Genomic DNA, 16,027 nt, shown 5'->3' with positions numbered 1-16,027 from the left:
TACTGCGTCGTTTTGTTTCCTCTTTTTCCATTCGTTGGTTCATTGACAGTTGTATTTGTGGTTATACCTATAGATTAGTGAAGTTATAACTCCAAAAACCACCACCATACCCAATCCTGGAAAAGTTGTTGCCTGTGAAGGATGCCTTCAGCTGCGAATCCTAAGTCCGAAAAACCGGCCTCTTCGGAGGCCACGGATAATTCACCAGTACGACAAGTCTTGACGATTATAGAACATAAAATCCGTAATTTGGAAAAAAGAAAGGTACGTACACTGCTAATATAATGCACGATACCGACACCCAGATGTATTTATGTATCTCTTGTTTTCAATTATCAATATTTCTATCATTTAACAAAATGCAATTATACTGCCTTTAAGTGTGTTATACTTTCGCGAGAATAGTATCTTGCTGAAGTGAGTTAATTTGCCGTGAATCGCTGACGCCATTTTTACATGTGCTCAACCAGTGTTGACGATACAAAAGGTAGACATAATGTGCGCCCAAACACCGAGTTCGTTTACTAAACCGGCACCTGGACCAACACGTGGTACAATAATACTCGTGTTGTTTAACAACTGATAGTTCTAATCTACTTATAGGTGTTTATCGTCATCAACATGATGATTTTGATGATAATCGTAATTACAATATTTGTTACTAGCACTTGTATGTATGTTCTTTGTTCTGGTATTCACGTGTACATTGTAACACTAGTCTCTGCTTGCGACATTGTCCACGTAAATTATTAACACTTTAAACCCGTATCTTTATAAGCAACCCTATTTTGTCCCCTTACAAAGTATTTTGTACTCAGATTCAGTATCAAAATTAAGTTAAAAATGTTCCTTGTATCTTGATGCTACTGAAAATCTACTTTATACAAGTTTTAGTTGTTGTTGACATCTGTGTCTGGATATAAAACTTGTTTTGTATGTGTGAATTTCAAATAACTTTTTCAGGAACCTACATTGTTTATATATCTTGTCAAATATTGTTAGAAAAGTTGATGATAGACAGTGTAATTGATCGTTAATGTGATTGAAGAACATAGTTTTTGTTGTCCAATGTATTAATTTCATAATCATTGAAAACAATGAATGTAAACACTTTAATTTTCAGAGCAAGTTGACATCATACAGAGACTTACAAAAATCTGGCAAAGAACTAAATTCAGATCAGAAGATAGCCGTTGCCAAGTATGATGAAGTAGCTCAGACATTAGAATTTGCTCGTGACCTCTCAAAGCAAATAACGTCTATAGCAGTCTCAACTGAAAAAGAAGCTAAAAAACAAGCGAAAAGGGTAAGTGTTCATTTATGTGTATTTAAGATCTAACATGTCCATAATGTGGAGGAAAACATATTTAATTTATTTATTACTGACACACAGAAAAATGGTGTTTTGACATCATATTACATTTTTCTATGTGTCAGGTTTTTATATGGGTGTCACCACCACACAGAAAAATATATTGAGTTGGATACTAGCACAGCAAGTTTTTTTTTTTTAAAGATCCAGTATTTTATACTTTGTTTCATAATTTATTTAATGTTTTATTATTCCTTACAGGAAACCTGGATTCGCTATGCAGCTGACACAAATAAGATCCGTGAGGTGCTCCTTATCTTGGACTGCCTCACGCAGATGGGCAATGCTGAGGCCAGGGACGATTTCCTAAATGGGACTAATGGAGCAGCTAAACTGACTGAGGAGGATCTTAAGATTCTTGATGATCTGTAAGTATTTAATAGGCGCAAGACAAAATATGAAATTAAGCAAAACAAGACATTGAGTTGTGGAAAACCACTCATACTACAGTACAATAAACATTATTAATAATATTTGGCAAGAAGGCCGACAGCTTAAAAATAGCTAATGTCTGTACCCAGTCATTATTTTGCAACCAGTTTGGCCTAGTGGTTAGTGACGTTGCCTGATAAACCAATGGTCTTGGGTTTGAACCCCAATAAGGGCATTTATTTGTGTGATGAGCACAGATAATTGTTTCTAAGTCATGGATGTTTTGCATATGTATATTTGTGTGCTACTCTGCGGCGGCGCCACCATAATGAAATTCAACTAATTATATGTTAAAATGATGTTCGTAAGACGTACAGTATGTACGTATAATTTTATGACTGTACCTATAGCGGGAAACGAAATAATGGGCTTTTATTGTGGCGCCGCTGCAGAGGATGCTCTGCAGCGGCGCCACTCAGTTCTCATAGATAGATATGACATCATCTACTTTTTTCTCATGGAAATTGATGTACCAATGCTGTTTATTATGTACGTATTGAAAAAATCACTATAACTTAGTAAATTTATGTACTTTCAGTAATTCCGCATTCCGCCTGAACGGTATGAGCTAGTATGTAAGGAGGTGTACCTACGGGTAAGCGAGAGGGAGATATGTTCCTTCCCGCTCGCTCCCGCGTTCGGCGCGTTTCGTTCTAGGTTTCAATAATTATTATTAAATTTATGCCCCTGTTGTACACTTTGCTTTTTACTTCGATTGCGAGGAATTGATTATTTTTCTCGGCAATTTACACCACGAAATTGTCGTAAAGCGAAAGAACATAATAGGTAAGTATATAAGATAACCAATTCCCGCCAACTTTTTTTTCAACATGTGATCAGAGTTTCAGACGCTTGGTTTTTTGCCAAGTCAAAAATTTTTTAAACGATAAGTAATCGAATCCTATTTTATTTAATTTACTTAATTTAATGACAGAAAATACGGAATTCTAATAAATTACAGCAAAAATAAAATAACCTATCAAAGTTTTGTCACCTACACAATTTTATTGCTCAATAAAATTGTGCAATATGTTTTAACTGTTTGTCTCTTGAGACCGATTACCTTAGTCTTAGGCCGGCACGGCAACAGACAGTCTTAAAATTCATAATCTTAAAAAACAAGAGTGTGTGTGGACTAGGGCTTCCAAATACCGGACCTTATCCAATACCGGTATTCATTCCGGTATTGGCGATTTCAATTCCGGGATCCCGGTATTGAAATCGGGAAAATATAAAAACCAAGTAATTTGCTTAAAATAACAAATTTTATTCAAAATCTCGTTACTTTTCATGCGTGTTATATACTACAGCGGAATCTTGCCAATCCGACTTAGTGAGGTGTCAAATCGATTACATTTCCAACTTCATAAGTTTCGATTTCAACCCAAACGGTTCGCAAACTTATGTGGCCAAGTCCGTTCAACTTCTATTGTTTTTAAGTATACATAGTTCAAAGGGCTACGCCCTGTGCTCTTTATTTTTGTTATGAGTCCTCAGTCCCAAGTACGCAGTATAAAAGCAAACGGGAAAGAGCGCCAGATCTCTACTCAGGTGATTCTGTAAGTTAGATATCGCCGCCATATCGGACATTTCACAAGAAGACGCGGCTATAGCAAACCATGTTTTCTGCCAAATCGATCTCTTTAAGCTCGTGCGGAATAGAACCTTTTACATTTTAATAATAACAAGCCTTTGCATATATAACCAGATGGTTCAAACGGCATCCTTGCGACACTTACGTTTGTGGCTGTACAGCCCAATTCGATAGAGGATCCCTCGTCCGCACACACGGCAGGTGTATGCTCCCCCAGATGAGCGGGGTTTAGAGGCTTGCTCGTGACGCCTCATGCGTTTGTCATTCAAGGAGGAGAACCAGGCATTGTCGTGCTTGGATTGAACGTCATGGACAACACGGCGCCACGTGGTTCGGTCTTCGGCCAGTCGTTGCCACTGGTCGCATGGAATATCAAATGTGACCATGTCACGCTTCACGCAATCTTTAAAGCGCAGCGTTGGCCTCCGACCGGTCTTTTTGCATCTACAACATCTCCCTGCGTGGCAAACGAGTCCACTCCATTCGATACACATGCCCGAGCTACCTCAATCGCCTCTTCTTTAGTATGGCTGTGATACTAGGAAGCTGCTGTGGCTCATTCATGCTGTGTTACATTTTATAGTCAGTGTTAATGGTGTAGTTGTGCTGTAGGTTTAACTATAATATCACTTTATTAAATAACAAGCATTAAGAAGCATTTCTCGATTATAGTTTCATCATTGACTTTTGAAATTAGAACATGAGATGATTTTTTTTAGAAACACATTGTAATCAATATCTGTGGTACAATTTAGTGGTATTTTTGTATTTCGTGGCGCTAGAGGCGCTAATGCACTAATAAAATAAATCCGCCAAATCATTGAACAATTAGCCAAAAAAGCTGAATTGTCCGACATAGATTATCAAAAATCACATTAAGAAATAATCTATGGAATCACACATTACTTTGCGGAAATCCATGATAATCAAAATCAAAAAGATTATCCGCGGAATAGGAACACTTAATTTACGGATTAGAAAAGTATTTTTCTTGATTTTGATAGTTAAGGAGTGATTTCCCAATTTCGGTACTAAGTATAGGGAATGTTATGTACGGCAAAGTTTTGAGCTAGATAGAGTTCAACACACTAACGCACACGCATAGTAAAAATAGAGTAGCTACGGTATACGTTAGTTCGTATGCATTAACCAATTTTTTGAAAAGTTATATCTATGATATAGATGCATCAAGGCTATTTGTTTACAGAGGATTTGTGTCCTGTTGCAACTACGTTTGATGTGTTGCTCCTCTGTCACACTTACGTGCGAATTCACAAGTGCGACAAATGTGTCAAAAAATGTTCGCGGCCGACTAGGGTTGTAAATAGAAAAAAAACCAAATGTTTTTTTTCAGAATTATGAAAAAAAACATGAAAAAAAACCGAGCACCTGGGTTTTTTTTCTAAATATGATTTTTTTTCAGATGAACAAATAATACGACAATAACGGTTTTTCGTGAGTTGTAACGTGTTTCAATAACAATAACGTACATTTTAATTCAGTATACAAACGTTTATTGGGGAATCCCCGATGCGGCGTGTAGCGTGGAGAGGCGGTGGTGTTGCCAACAGTAAATAGTGATAACTACAAACTACAGATTTCGTAAATGTTACTTTTATAAGACCAGAAATTAAAGTTATTTGATTAAATTCGTTAATAGTTAACATTAAGTCTAAAAAACCGTATAAAAGTATTAACTACTTTGCAAATTTTGAGATTTCGTACTTTAGAAAAAAAACATACTCCAGAAAAAAAACTGTTTTTTTTCACGGTTTTTTTTCATGTTTTTTTTCAAGCCAGAAAAAAAACCGTTTTTTTACAACCCTACGGCCGACCCTCCTCAATGAATGCTTTTGACACGTATCTTTAATTCTTTATCTAGCTAATCATCGAAAAAACAATCATTTTCATACAAATATTGCAAAAACACCAAACAGAGAATGTGTCAAATCGAAAAACGAGAGCAAGAAGAAGATTTACGCGTGTAGTGATGCAGAAATTTAACGTTTTTGATGAGTGATTTACGTTCATTTGGTAGTTACTAAAAATACCGGGATCCCGGTATTACTAAATTAAATACAGGTATTGAAATGTGCCCAAAAAAAGGCGGGATCCCGGGATCCCGTGATACCGGGATCCCGGTATTGGAAGCCTTAGTGTGGACGGTCGCGAAATTGTATGGAACTCCGTGCACTCGATCTGATTTTTGTACTGATTATGGCTCCCCACAGACAGTCTTAAAAATTCATAATCTTAAAAAAAATTTGTATGCAAATTGACACTGACAGATCTGTCAGTGTCTTGTCAGTGTCAGTTTGAACTGTCAGATTGCATACAAGTTTTTTTTAAGATTATGAATTTTTAAGACTGTCTGTGGGAAGCCTATGACTTTATCAAATTATGAATTTTAAGACTGTCTGTTGCCGTGCCGGCCTAAGACTAAGGTAATCGGTCTCAAGAGACAAACAGTTAAAACATATTGCACAATTTTATTGAGCAATAAAATTGTGTAGGTGATAAAACTTTGATAGGTTATTTTATTTTTGCTATAATTTATTAGAATTCCGTATTTTCTGTCATTAAATTAAGTAAATTAAATAAAATAGGATTCGATTACTTATCGTTTAAAAAATTTTTGACTTGGCAAAAAACCAAGCGTCTGAAACTCTGATCACATGTTGAAAAAAAAGTTGGCGGGAATTGGTTATCTTATGTACCTATTATGTTCTTTCGCTTTACGACAATTTCGTGGTGTAAATTGCCGAGAAAAATATAATTAATTCCTCGCAATCGAAGTAAAAAGCAAAGTGTACAACAGGGGCATAAATTTAATAATAATTATTGAAACCTAGAACGAAACGCGCCGAGCGCGGGAGCGAGCGGGAAGGAACATATCTCCCTCTCGCTTACCCGTAGGTACACCTCCTTACATACTAGCTCATACCGTTCAGGCGGAATGCGGAATTACTGAAAGTACATAAATTTACTAAGTTATAGTGATTTTTTCAATACGTACATAATAAACAGCATTGGTACATCAATTTCCATGAGAAAAAAGTAGATGATGTCATATCTATCTATGAGAACTGAGTGGCGCCGCTGCAGAGCATCCTCTGCAGCGGCGCCACAATAAAAGCCCATTATTTCGTTTCCCGCTATAGGTACAGTCATAAAATTATACGTACATACTGTACGTCTTACGAACATCATTTTAACATATAATTAGTTGAATTTCATTATGGTGGCGCCGCCGCAGAGTAGCACACGTATATTTTATGATTTTATACATAGGTATTTATGTTTTGTTGTCTGGGTACTTAGGTTATTGCGTCGCGTACGATACGTCTTTTTTCTTTGTATATGATATTTCAGGGTTTGAGGATATAGATATCAATGGATATAAATATCTGATACATATATATTTTTTAATAAATACATACTAGCAGTACAAAAATGATGTTAAACAAATGTACCTGTGGTATTTATTTCTTGTTTACTTCGAGACACTTTTTGGTAGTCAATTCTGAAAAACATGTGGTTCTCGATGACTTATTGAAAGTCTGTCGTTTAAAATGTCACATCAAGAGCGGAATTCAGTGAATTTTATCTTCGTCCAAGGTACCCCGAGGTGACGCCGAAACACGAGGCCAACGAGGAGGGGCGGCCCGCGTTCCCCGCGCACACCACCAAGGCCGCCGAGCACCTCTACGCCATCATCGACGGCAAGCCCAAGGAGGCGCTCGGCACCACCTACGCGCACATCAAGGAGATCATCATGACCGTGCACAGCTGCGGCTACTTCGACAAGCTCGAGGACGACGCGCCCGCGCCTCCTCCCGCGGAGGTGCCCTCGCCCACGCTCGAACCCGCGCTGCCCTCGCCCGCGCTCCCCTCGCCCGCGCCCGCGCCGCTCGCCTACAGCGCGCCCGCCGTGCTGCCCGCGCCCGCCTACCCGCTGCGCCCGCTGCCGCCCATCACGCTGCAGGAGGTGGAGCACGCCTACTTCGCGCAGCAGTACCCGCAGCAGCGGCCCATCGCCGAGGTCATCGGCTCGCAGAACTTCTTCTTCCTGCAGGACGAGGAGATCGACAGCCCCGTCGGCACGCCGCAGCCGCCGCTGATGAACCCGCCCTCGCCGCCGGGCCCGATCCCGACGCAGACCTTCACCAACCAGCACTTCGTGCCGATGCCGGAGCCGGGCCCGCTGCCGATGCCGCCGCCGCACTTCCAGGCGCCCTACGTGCCGCTCGCCGCGCCGCCGCCGCCGCCGCCGCAGCTCGCGCCCGCTCCCGCGCCTGCTCCCGCTCCCGCGCCCGCTCCCGAGCGGCCCGAGCCCCGCCGCACGCCGCCGCCCGAGGCTGACGGCGAAGACGACGAATGGCGCGAGGCCCGCAGCCCCGAGCGCGACGACGCCGCCGAGCGCAAGACGCAGGGCCAGGGCGACGGCCAGGGCCGCTTCCGGCGCTACGGCCGCGGTGGTGGCGGTGCCCGGGAGCGCCCAACGGCTACCGCGGCCGCGGCGGCTTCCGCCCCGACGGCTACCAGCCGCGCCACGCAGAGTACCCGCGCGCCAACAAGGACGGCTACCAGCCGCGCGAGCGCCACTACAACAACGACGGCTACCAGCCGCGCCCCAAGGACCGCGACGGCTACTACGGCAACGGCGACGCGGGCTCGCCGCAGGAGAACGGCGCGCGCGAGCGCTACGGCGACAGCCAGAGCTACGGCGGCGGCTTCAAGAGCCGCGGCCGGGGCGCGCCCCGCGGCCGCGCGCAGCCGCGCCGCCAGCAGCCGCACTACGCGCGCAACAACGGCAACAACAACAACACCGGCAACAACAACAACGCCGGCAACAACAAGGACCACGCCGACCAGTGAGCCGGCGCCCCGCCGCGGGCCCCGGGCCCGACATAAAAAACTGTAACTTTTCTGTATGAAGGACTAAATCGTTTGTGGAAGGCAGATTTCACCGGCAACAACGCGCTGTGGCAACGACAGACAGAGATTATGGTATAAAAAAAATAAATTTAAAAAATAATAAAAAAAAAGTAAAATAATAAAAGATGAAACTGAATAAAAATAAGTTACTTGACTTTAGATGTATGATATATGCGATTATAATAAGTTACGTAATTCTAGATTCTATAGGTCGGTCGGTCGGCGGCCGGCGAGCACACGGCTCGACGCGACTCCGGGACCTCGATTCCAAATCTCATTGATCTTTGTACTTTTCATACCGTTCGTATTGATTGATTCATTACATTACATGTGTTAAAATGTTATACATGTTGTTTTCCTGAGCCGAATTATTTTGAAGTGAGCGATTATGATATTGCACGGAATGTGGTGATTTGTTAAGGTTTTTTTTAACAAATTAGGAACGGAAAAGTATATAAGCACTTGTATGCTTGTGTATTTTGTAAGTACTTTTTTCATTAAACCAGTGACACTTGAAAGAGTTAAAACCGTACAAAACAAATATTGTCACGGAATTGTTACTGTATATTTGATTCTGGCCCCCAATTTTATTTTACATTGTTCTCAATAGAGGCTGTGTGCAAGCAAATTAAAAGTATTCTATGAATGACATTTTGTTTTATTTCATGCAACCGGTAGTATTTATAATTTGGTCACAGAATTTGGTACAGCGCGGCAAAAAAGATGGAACATAAATAAATGGAACTTTTTTTTATTATAGCAACACTTAACTGTTCTCGAATAAAACTTGTGTTGCCACATTCGAAACGGTTTACATTGTGGCGCCCCTAATATTTTCTACTCTTGCCAGGCTGTAGGTGTGCAATTCCCGAAAAGTTTATACATTTGGATCACGTCTCCGATTTTGATAAAAATTGGTAGGCTGAGTCCATGATGCTGAGCAAGATCCACTAGGTTTCCCCATCCTATGTAGCTTTTTGGTTACCATTCTATACATTTTCGATAAGAAAAAAAGTAAGTTTCATACAATTAACCTAGGACATTTTGGGAAACCTAGTGGATCTTGCTCAGCATCGTCGACTCTCTCAGCCTACCAATTTTTATCCAAATCGGAGACGTGATCCAAATGTAGGTACAAACTTTTCGGGTATTGCACAGGTATGCCTTGGAGCAGATCTGCGCCATAATATTCAACACGTTTAGTTACTAGGCAGGATCAGGTGAAGAAAATAATGTGGGCGTACCGGATCCCCGTAAAGGTCTGCCGGCGTAGCCGAAGTGAGTTAGACCTGATTTAGACGGCGTGCGAACTCGTATGCGATTTTAGTTACATTGCGGGCCGTGGAGGCTACATACAATTCTGCACAGCCATCAAATACCGCAATGTAATAAAACTCGTATGCGAATTCTCGTACCGTCTAAATGGGCCCTTAGGCCTGAATTAGACGGCGTGCGATTTTAGTTACAAAGCGGGCTGTTGTGGTTAGGTACATACAATTTTGCACAGCCATCAAATACCGCAATGGAATAAAACTATGCGAGTTCTCGTACTGTCGTTATTCACGCTCCGTGGCGAAGAAACGCTACTGGCTCTGTCGCGCCAATCCGGAAGAGCGATAGAGATAAATAAATACGGAGAGTGAAAGATTGTCACTTAGGCTAGGCCAGGATAATATCAAAAGATACTGAATAATGTGATCTGCCTTCCCCTTTATGGGATACAGTACAGGGGTGATTATATTAATTATGTATGTACTGAATATTATAATTTATAATTATGTATGTAATTTTTTTATATGTAAACCGTTTTGCATGTGTAACTATGTTAACTACTAATAGTTACTTTTCCACTCTTTTTTTGTAAATTAATACACATTTCGCTCGCAACGTAGTAGGTCATCTATAAATTATTAAAATCCAAAACTGCAATTAATCATTTAATCTTATTATTTAAGCATAAAACGTGTTAATTTAAAATAGTATTGTATGTTGTTTCTGATGAGGTGTATCAACATCATCATTAGATGCAGATAGTGTGATTACATTTCAAAGGAATTATTTTCGTTGCCTGAAATACTTGTTTGTTTTTTATTTAGACACTGCACTTCAAAAAACTTTGATTCCCGGATTAAAGTTTCCGCGTCGTCTAATGTGTGCGGCAAGACCTTGCCCGCCGTCTCCGGCAGGCCTAGCACCATGAGCGCGCCCAGCGCCGCCACGCCGCTCACCAGCGCCATCGGCAGCCACGCGTAGTACACCTCCGAGTACACGATGAACGGCGAGATGACCGTCGCCACGTAGCTGCAGATGTGCACCACCGCCATGCCCGAGCCGCGGACGGGCGTCGGCAGCATCTCCGCCGCCCACTGCATCGTCGTGTTGAAGGTGATGTTGACGGCGAACCGCGCCACCATCGCCGCCAGCACGGCCGCCAGTCCGCCGCCCACCACCACCGTCAGCAGGCTGAACACGCACGACACGCTGAACGTCACCACGGACATCCACTTGCGCCCCGTCCAGTCCAGCACGAACGACACTAAACAGAGCGACGGAAACTCCGTAAACGATATCACCGTAAACGACACAAAGAAGTTGTAATCTAACTGGCCTACACTTCTAGCCAGGGCGTCGAATACGATCGTGCAGCACATGTAGCCTACACACATGCATACGAACTTATTATTTCTTAACAAGGGCCTCTTAAAAAAATCTACAGCACTAGTGTTCGTTTCTTCATCTTGTGAATAGCAAATCTTAAATTGTTCTATCAGTTTCGCCGGCACTTCCTTTTTGTTAACTTCGCCGATCCTCTGTATTCTCTTTATCGCGTCGTCCACTCGGCCCACGGACAGCAGCCACCGCGGGCTCTCGGGCATCAGGAACGGCGTCAGGATCGCGAATATCATCGGTATACAGGTCACCAGAGAAAGCGTTTTCCAATCATTGCAAGCGAGAGCTATCCACGGCAACGATACGACGGCCGAAGTATAAAAAATGGCAAAAGGCAAATTCGCTATAAGCGACCGGTACTTCGGCGCGACATACTCCAACACCAGGAGGTACACCATCAACATGCAACTGTCCCAAGACATCCCCATAAAGAATCTGCAGACGGCGAACTCCACGAAGTCCCGGGCGAATATACTGACGACGCCGGCGATGCCCCCGACCACGGTCCCGACGGCGGCGGCCGGCAGGCGCCCATAGCGGTCCGCGATCCAGCCCACGACGAGGCCGCCCACGATGGAGCCCACGAAGAAGATGGACTGCGCGGTGGCCTGGTAGCTGTCCTTGTCGCACACCCAGCCCAGCTCGCTGGAGATGGTGGGGTAGGGGATCTCGGACGCGTTGAACTCCCAGCCGTGCGCGCACGGCTCCGCGCGCCACGCGGGGTCGGGCGCGGCGCGGCCGGCCGCCAGCTCGGCGCTCCAGTCGGCCACGTACGCCGAGCACTGCGAGTACCCGAAGCGCGCCGTCTCGTCCGCGGGGATGGCGAGTGCGCGCCGCTGCAGCGCCGTCAGGTTGGCCAGCTCCGGCACGCGGCACCAGTGGTTGGGCGACACTTCTGTGATGAACAGTTGCTCGAAGTACGACACCACTCCGAATACGTAAAACGGGAATGTCGAGACGAACAGGACAGTCTGGTAGAGGCCGAACTCGCCGGCGGACGACACTAGGTCGTCGTACGTCATTTCAGTCCTGGGCTCGTCTTCGTTGGGGTTCCCCACCACGCCATGTTTGCGAGTCCTCTGTGTCGCATTTTCTAACATGGTTTATTTTGTTTTAATTGTCTACAGACTTGTTTATTTATGGGCGTCTCGGGGCCTACTGACGTAACGCCTGCTCGGATGTCGTTTATAATTTAATAAGGTTTAGATAAGAATGTTTGATGAACAAAATCATATTTTAATAAAGTAATTACGGAGGCTTGAGATGATAATAGATGCGATGTATTATCTTGCGTCATATTTACTTCTCGGCATTCAGACGTAAACTAAGAGCTAGCCCCGGAAAATGGTCAACCATTTCTAAAGCAACAGGCAAATATCCAGTTTTCTAGCTATGGCACCTGGCAGCTGTTATCGGTGAAGGCCAGAGTTACAGTCCAACAAAATATTACAATTCGAGAAAAGGAATCTTTTAGTACAGTATATATACCTAGTGCCGAATTGTCTTGAGAAAGGGCACCAAGGTTAACCCCGCAGAACATATATCAATAAAATAGATATCACTATACACACATACCTAGTAAGAAATCTCACTAGATTACTATATTCTACCAAATAACATTAGTCCCGTTAGAACGTGCCCCTCAACGGCCCTAACAGAAACGTCTGCTACTGTTGTATTCGAATTAAATGACCTCCGCGATGGACACAGTTATAAGAACAATGTAACAAAGCATACTGACTGACAAGTTTCGAAGCTCTCATTATTAAATAATATCTGGGTTTCGTATCCTTGACATGTGTCGCCATCTAGTTTAAAAATGAATAGTACCTACATCGAGCGAAAGAATTCTCAGCCTTAACAACACAACTACTGCACACGAGATGGCGCGCATTTCGCCACAAAAACTCAAATAGTGTATTTTCTATTCGTTTTAGCCTTGACCTGTGTCGCCATCTAGTGTTTGCAATAAATAGTACTTACATCGACCGAAAGAATTCTGTCTTAACAGTACAACTACTGCACACGAGATGGCGCGCGAAGAAAAACGCATGAAAACTCGAAAATTCGCGTTTTCCGGGACCTAAGGATAAGTTAGACCGATTTTTCACCCCAAAAACCCCCACATAACAAATTTCTGCGAAATCGTTAGAGCGGTTTCCGAGATCGTCAGTGTAAATAAATATATATATAAATAAATAAATAAATATACAAGAATTGCTCGTTTAAAAGTATAAGATTATTTTTCAGGGTTAGCTCTCCATATATTAACTACGCATGCTTTAGTGGGACGACACATGTTAAATGTATAGGTAAACAAACGTTCTCTGAAATAGAACCTACTATAGGTAACAAAAATCGCTGTCACTCGTATAGCATAACAAATGACAATTGGATATGCATTCCGTTCTGTTATCTGTTAGGCACGCTTACGGATGTTTATCCCAATTAGTACAGTATAGCAGGGGCGGCTCACTCCGCGATTCTATCGCCGCGCTACAAGTACATGCTGGCGGCCGCGAGTTCGCGGCCTAATCAGGGGTAGCGCGCGTTCTCGCGGAACGCACGTTCGCACTTTCTATTGTTACTTTACGTTGCGAATTTTTTTTAAGGTTCATATGCGTTGTTGATGGAACTTAAACAAAAATATATAAATACTATATATATACCTAGAAAGTACCCAAGACCTGAATATAATAGTATAACATTTTATTGAGTATTAATTTGTTTTAATCCATAGGCAACCCTATCGCCGAACGCCGCGCACGTGCGGCTCAATTCTTTGTTATAATTTTGTAGGCATTTAAAAAGGCGGCATGTCGCGAACATCAAAGTAGTGGGCCTTCTGTACTTGTACTATTATATATTCTGTGAGTATAGTCAATTCACCTATAGCTCATACCCCAGTTCATTTTGATTCCATTAATGATTCCTCTGGTGGGTTCTGCCCATGACACGGTAAGGGCTTAATCTGCTCATTATATCCCTCCATATCATTAGTGCCGAAAGGACCTCTTTCTGGAACTGACAATCTCATACAAAAAAATGTAACTGAAATAATAAATGTCGCTAACAAATGGAGTTTTGATGCGTAGTATGTAGATACCTAGGTAGGTACAATAATCCTTGTATCTTTTTCGTTGGAATGGTTTCAGAGCTCGCCTTCCAAAGGCATGGGACACTATTGTTTATTTATTTAAACTTTATTGCACAAAAGAAATCTTATAGTAACTCTTGACAATCCTGCACTAACTAAAGTTTCTGTTTGATCCAATGGTTGACTGGTAGAGAATGCCTTAAGGCATTAAGTCCGCCATTTGTACAATTTTTATGTCGTGCAATAAAGTTTAAATAAATAAAAGGCGGACTTAATGCCAAAAGGCATCCTCTACCAGTCAATCTTAAGGCAAAGTAGAGATTGTTGGCGGTGCTACTAAGAACTACAAATAGAACAATAGTTATTTTCCCCTCACTAGCTCGGAAACACGTGTTTTGTCCTTTAATACCAGCAGGTAAAAACGCATTTTATCCACTAGTGGGTAAAGTAATTTGACCTTGAATAAAGTCAAATTAACTGCTTTAAAATTGATAAAAGTAGGTGAATCTAGTAATAAAGATGATTTACCACCTGTGGAACTACTGGAAGCAGTGATAAACGCATTTTTTGCGTTGTAGTTTCCTCGCTATAGTGAGGGGAAAAGTTTTAATGAAATGAAAATGAAAAATGAAACAACTGCCCCCTTGTATAACAAATAACTATTGTTTTACAAGGGGGCAAAGTTGTTGTTTAACTGCACCTGCCACCAATATTGATACCCGAGCAAGCGAAAGATTCCAATATTGAACCGCGAGCGTAGCGAGAGGTTCAAAAAGTGGAATCTTGAGCGTTGCGAGGGTCTCAAGACACGTAGGTTAAACAAACTTTGCCGCCGAGTGAAACACAACATTTTCACCACACCAACACGAACAAAATACTGACTATAAAACATCAATTTAAATCAAATCTAGCAATCTATTCAATATTTATGATTCAAAATAATTATTTGTAGGTAAATTCTACCAGCCAGCTCAAGGCATCAACTTAAAATTTGTATGAAATTACTTTGCACTCTTGTGGATAAAATGCAATTTTGCTATCCGTTTTCGAATAGCAAAATTGATCTTTACCAGTTGGTGTGAAAAATATCCTCCCCCAAAGATACTTCAAACTAGAAACATAGGATTAGACTAAGTAAACATTTTACAAAGATGTAAGTAGGTAAGTACTTATAAAACTAAACAAACAGAATTAGAGACTCACATCAACGTAAATGTACTTAATGTTGCAAACAGCTAAATTGATATGTACTGTCACCGGCAGGCCCCATGAGTCCATTACCTTTTAATGTAGCCGATTGATGATACATATAAGAGTAAACTATTGTGTGTGTTTGCCTATCTATGTGTGTATCTAAGGGGCATTCCCGACATGATGGAGGTGCTGGGGTTATGGCTATACTTTAGACGGTCAAGCAAATCTTGTCAATTGCAAATTTGAAAAATGTAGACCTCACCGGTCAATCGTCTTCATAAGGCACTGGTCCCACCGCGAGCTAGTAAGCTATGAGCTATCGGCTATAAAAACGAACAAAAGATAAGCCCTCCCATGCAAATAAAAGAGACACGGTGATATTGATAGCTCACCGCTGGGCGAGTAAATATAAACATCTCCGTGTCTCTTTTATTTTTTATTTACGAGAATTACGAGGGAGTGAATGTCGTTCTGTTCGTTTTTATAGCCAATAGCTCATTAGTTTACTAGCTCGCGGTGGGACCAGTGCCTAAAGCGCGTGCTTTTCTAAACTATGACGTTGGCGGAATCATCGAGTCATAACACTTAAAAATTATTGAAAATGTAGGGGTAAAGGTTTATCCTCCATAAAACAATTGAATTTAGCTTTTTTTTCATTAAAAAAATAATAATTTAGCGGCAAGTTGCTTGCCCGTCTATAGAAACCATAACTATAGATTCCAAAAAGTTA

At 42.2% G+C, this 16,027-nt stretch overlaps 2 protein-coding genes across 2 annotated transcripts; one reads left to right on the top strand and one right to left on the bottom strand.

The window, feature by feature from the left end:
- Positions 1–58: 58 nt before the first annotated feature.
- On the top strand, positions 59–8,985 carry LOC125228934 (caprin homolog). The gene is given in 5 exon segments (XM_048133652.1): positions 59–264; positions 1,124–1,306; positions 1,574–1,740; positions 7,017–7,884; positions 7,887–8,985. Coding segments are annotated over 5 exon segments (1,731 nt in total). The 5' UTR covers positions 59–141; the 3' UTR covers positions 8,277–8,985.
- A 1,288-nt stretch (positions 8,986–10,273) lies between these two features.
- Positions 10,274–12,624, bottom strand: LOC125228807 (carcinine transporter-like). Its single transcript, XM_048133492.1, has one exon. The coding sequence runs from the start codon at positions 12,104–12,106 to the stop codon at positions 10,376–10,378; it is 1,731 nt and encodes a 576-aa protein (XP_047989449.1). The 5' UTR covers positions 12,107–12,624; the 3' UTR covers positions 10,274–10,375.
- Positions 12,625–16,027: the final 3,403 nt, after the last annotated feature.

Source organism: Leguminivora glycinivorella, chromosome 8 (assembly GCF_023078275.1).
Source record: "Leguminivora glycinivorella isolate SPB_JAAS2020 chromosome 8, LegGlyc_1.1, whole genome shotgun sequence".
Classification (NCBI taxonomy): Eukaryota; Metazoa; Arthropoda; class Insecta; order Lepidoptera; family Tortricidae; genus Leguminivora; species Leguminivora glycinivorella.
This window is presented reverse-complemented; position numbering and strand designations above follow the sequence as displayed.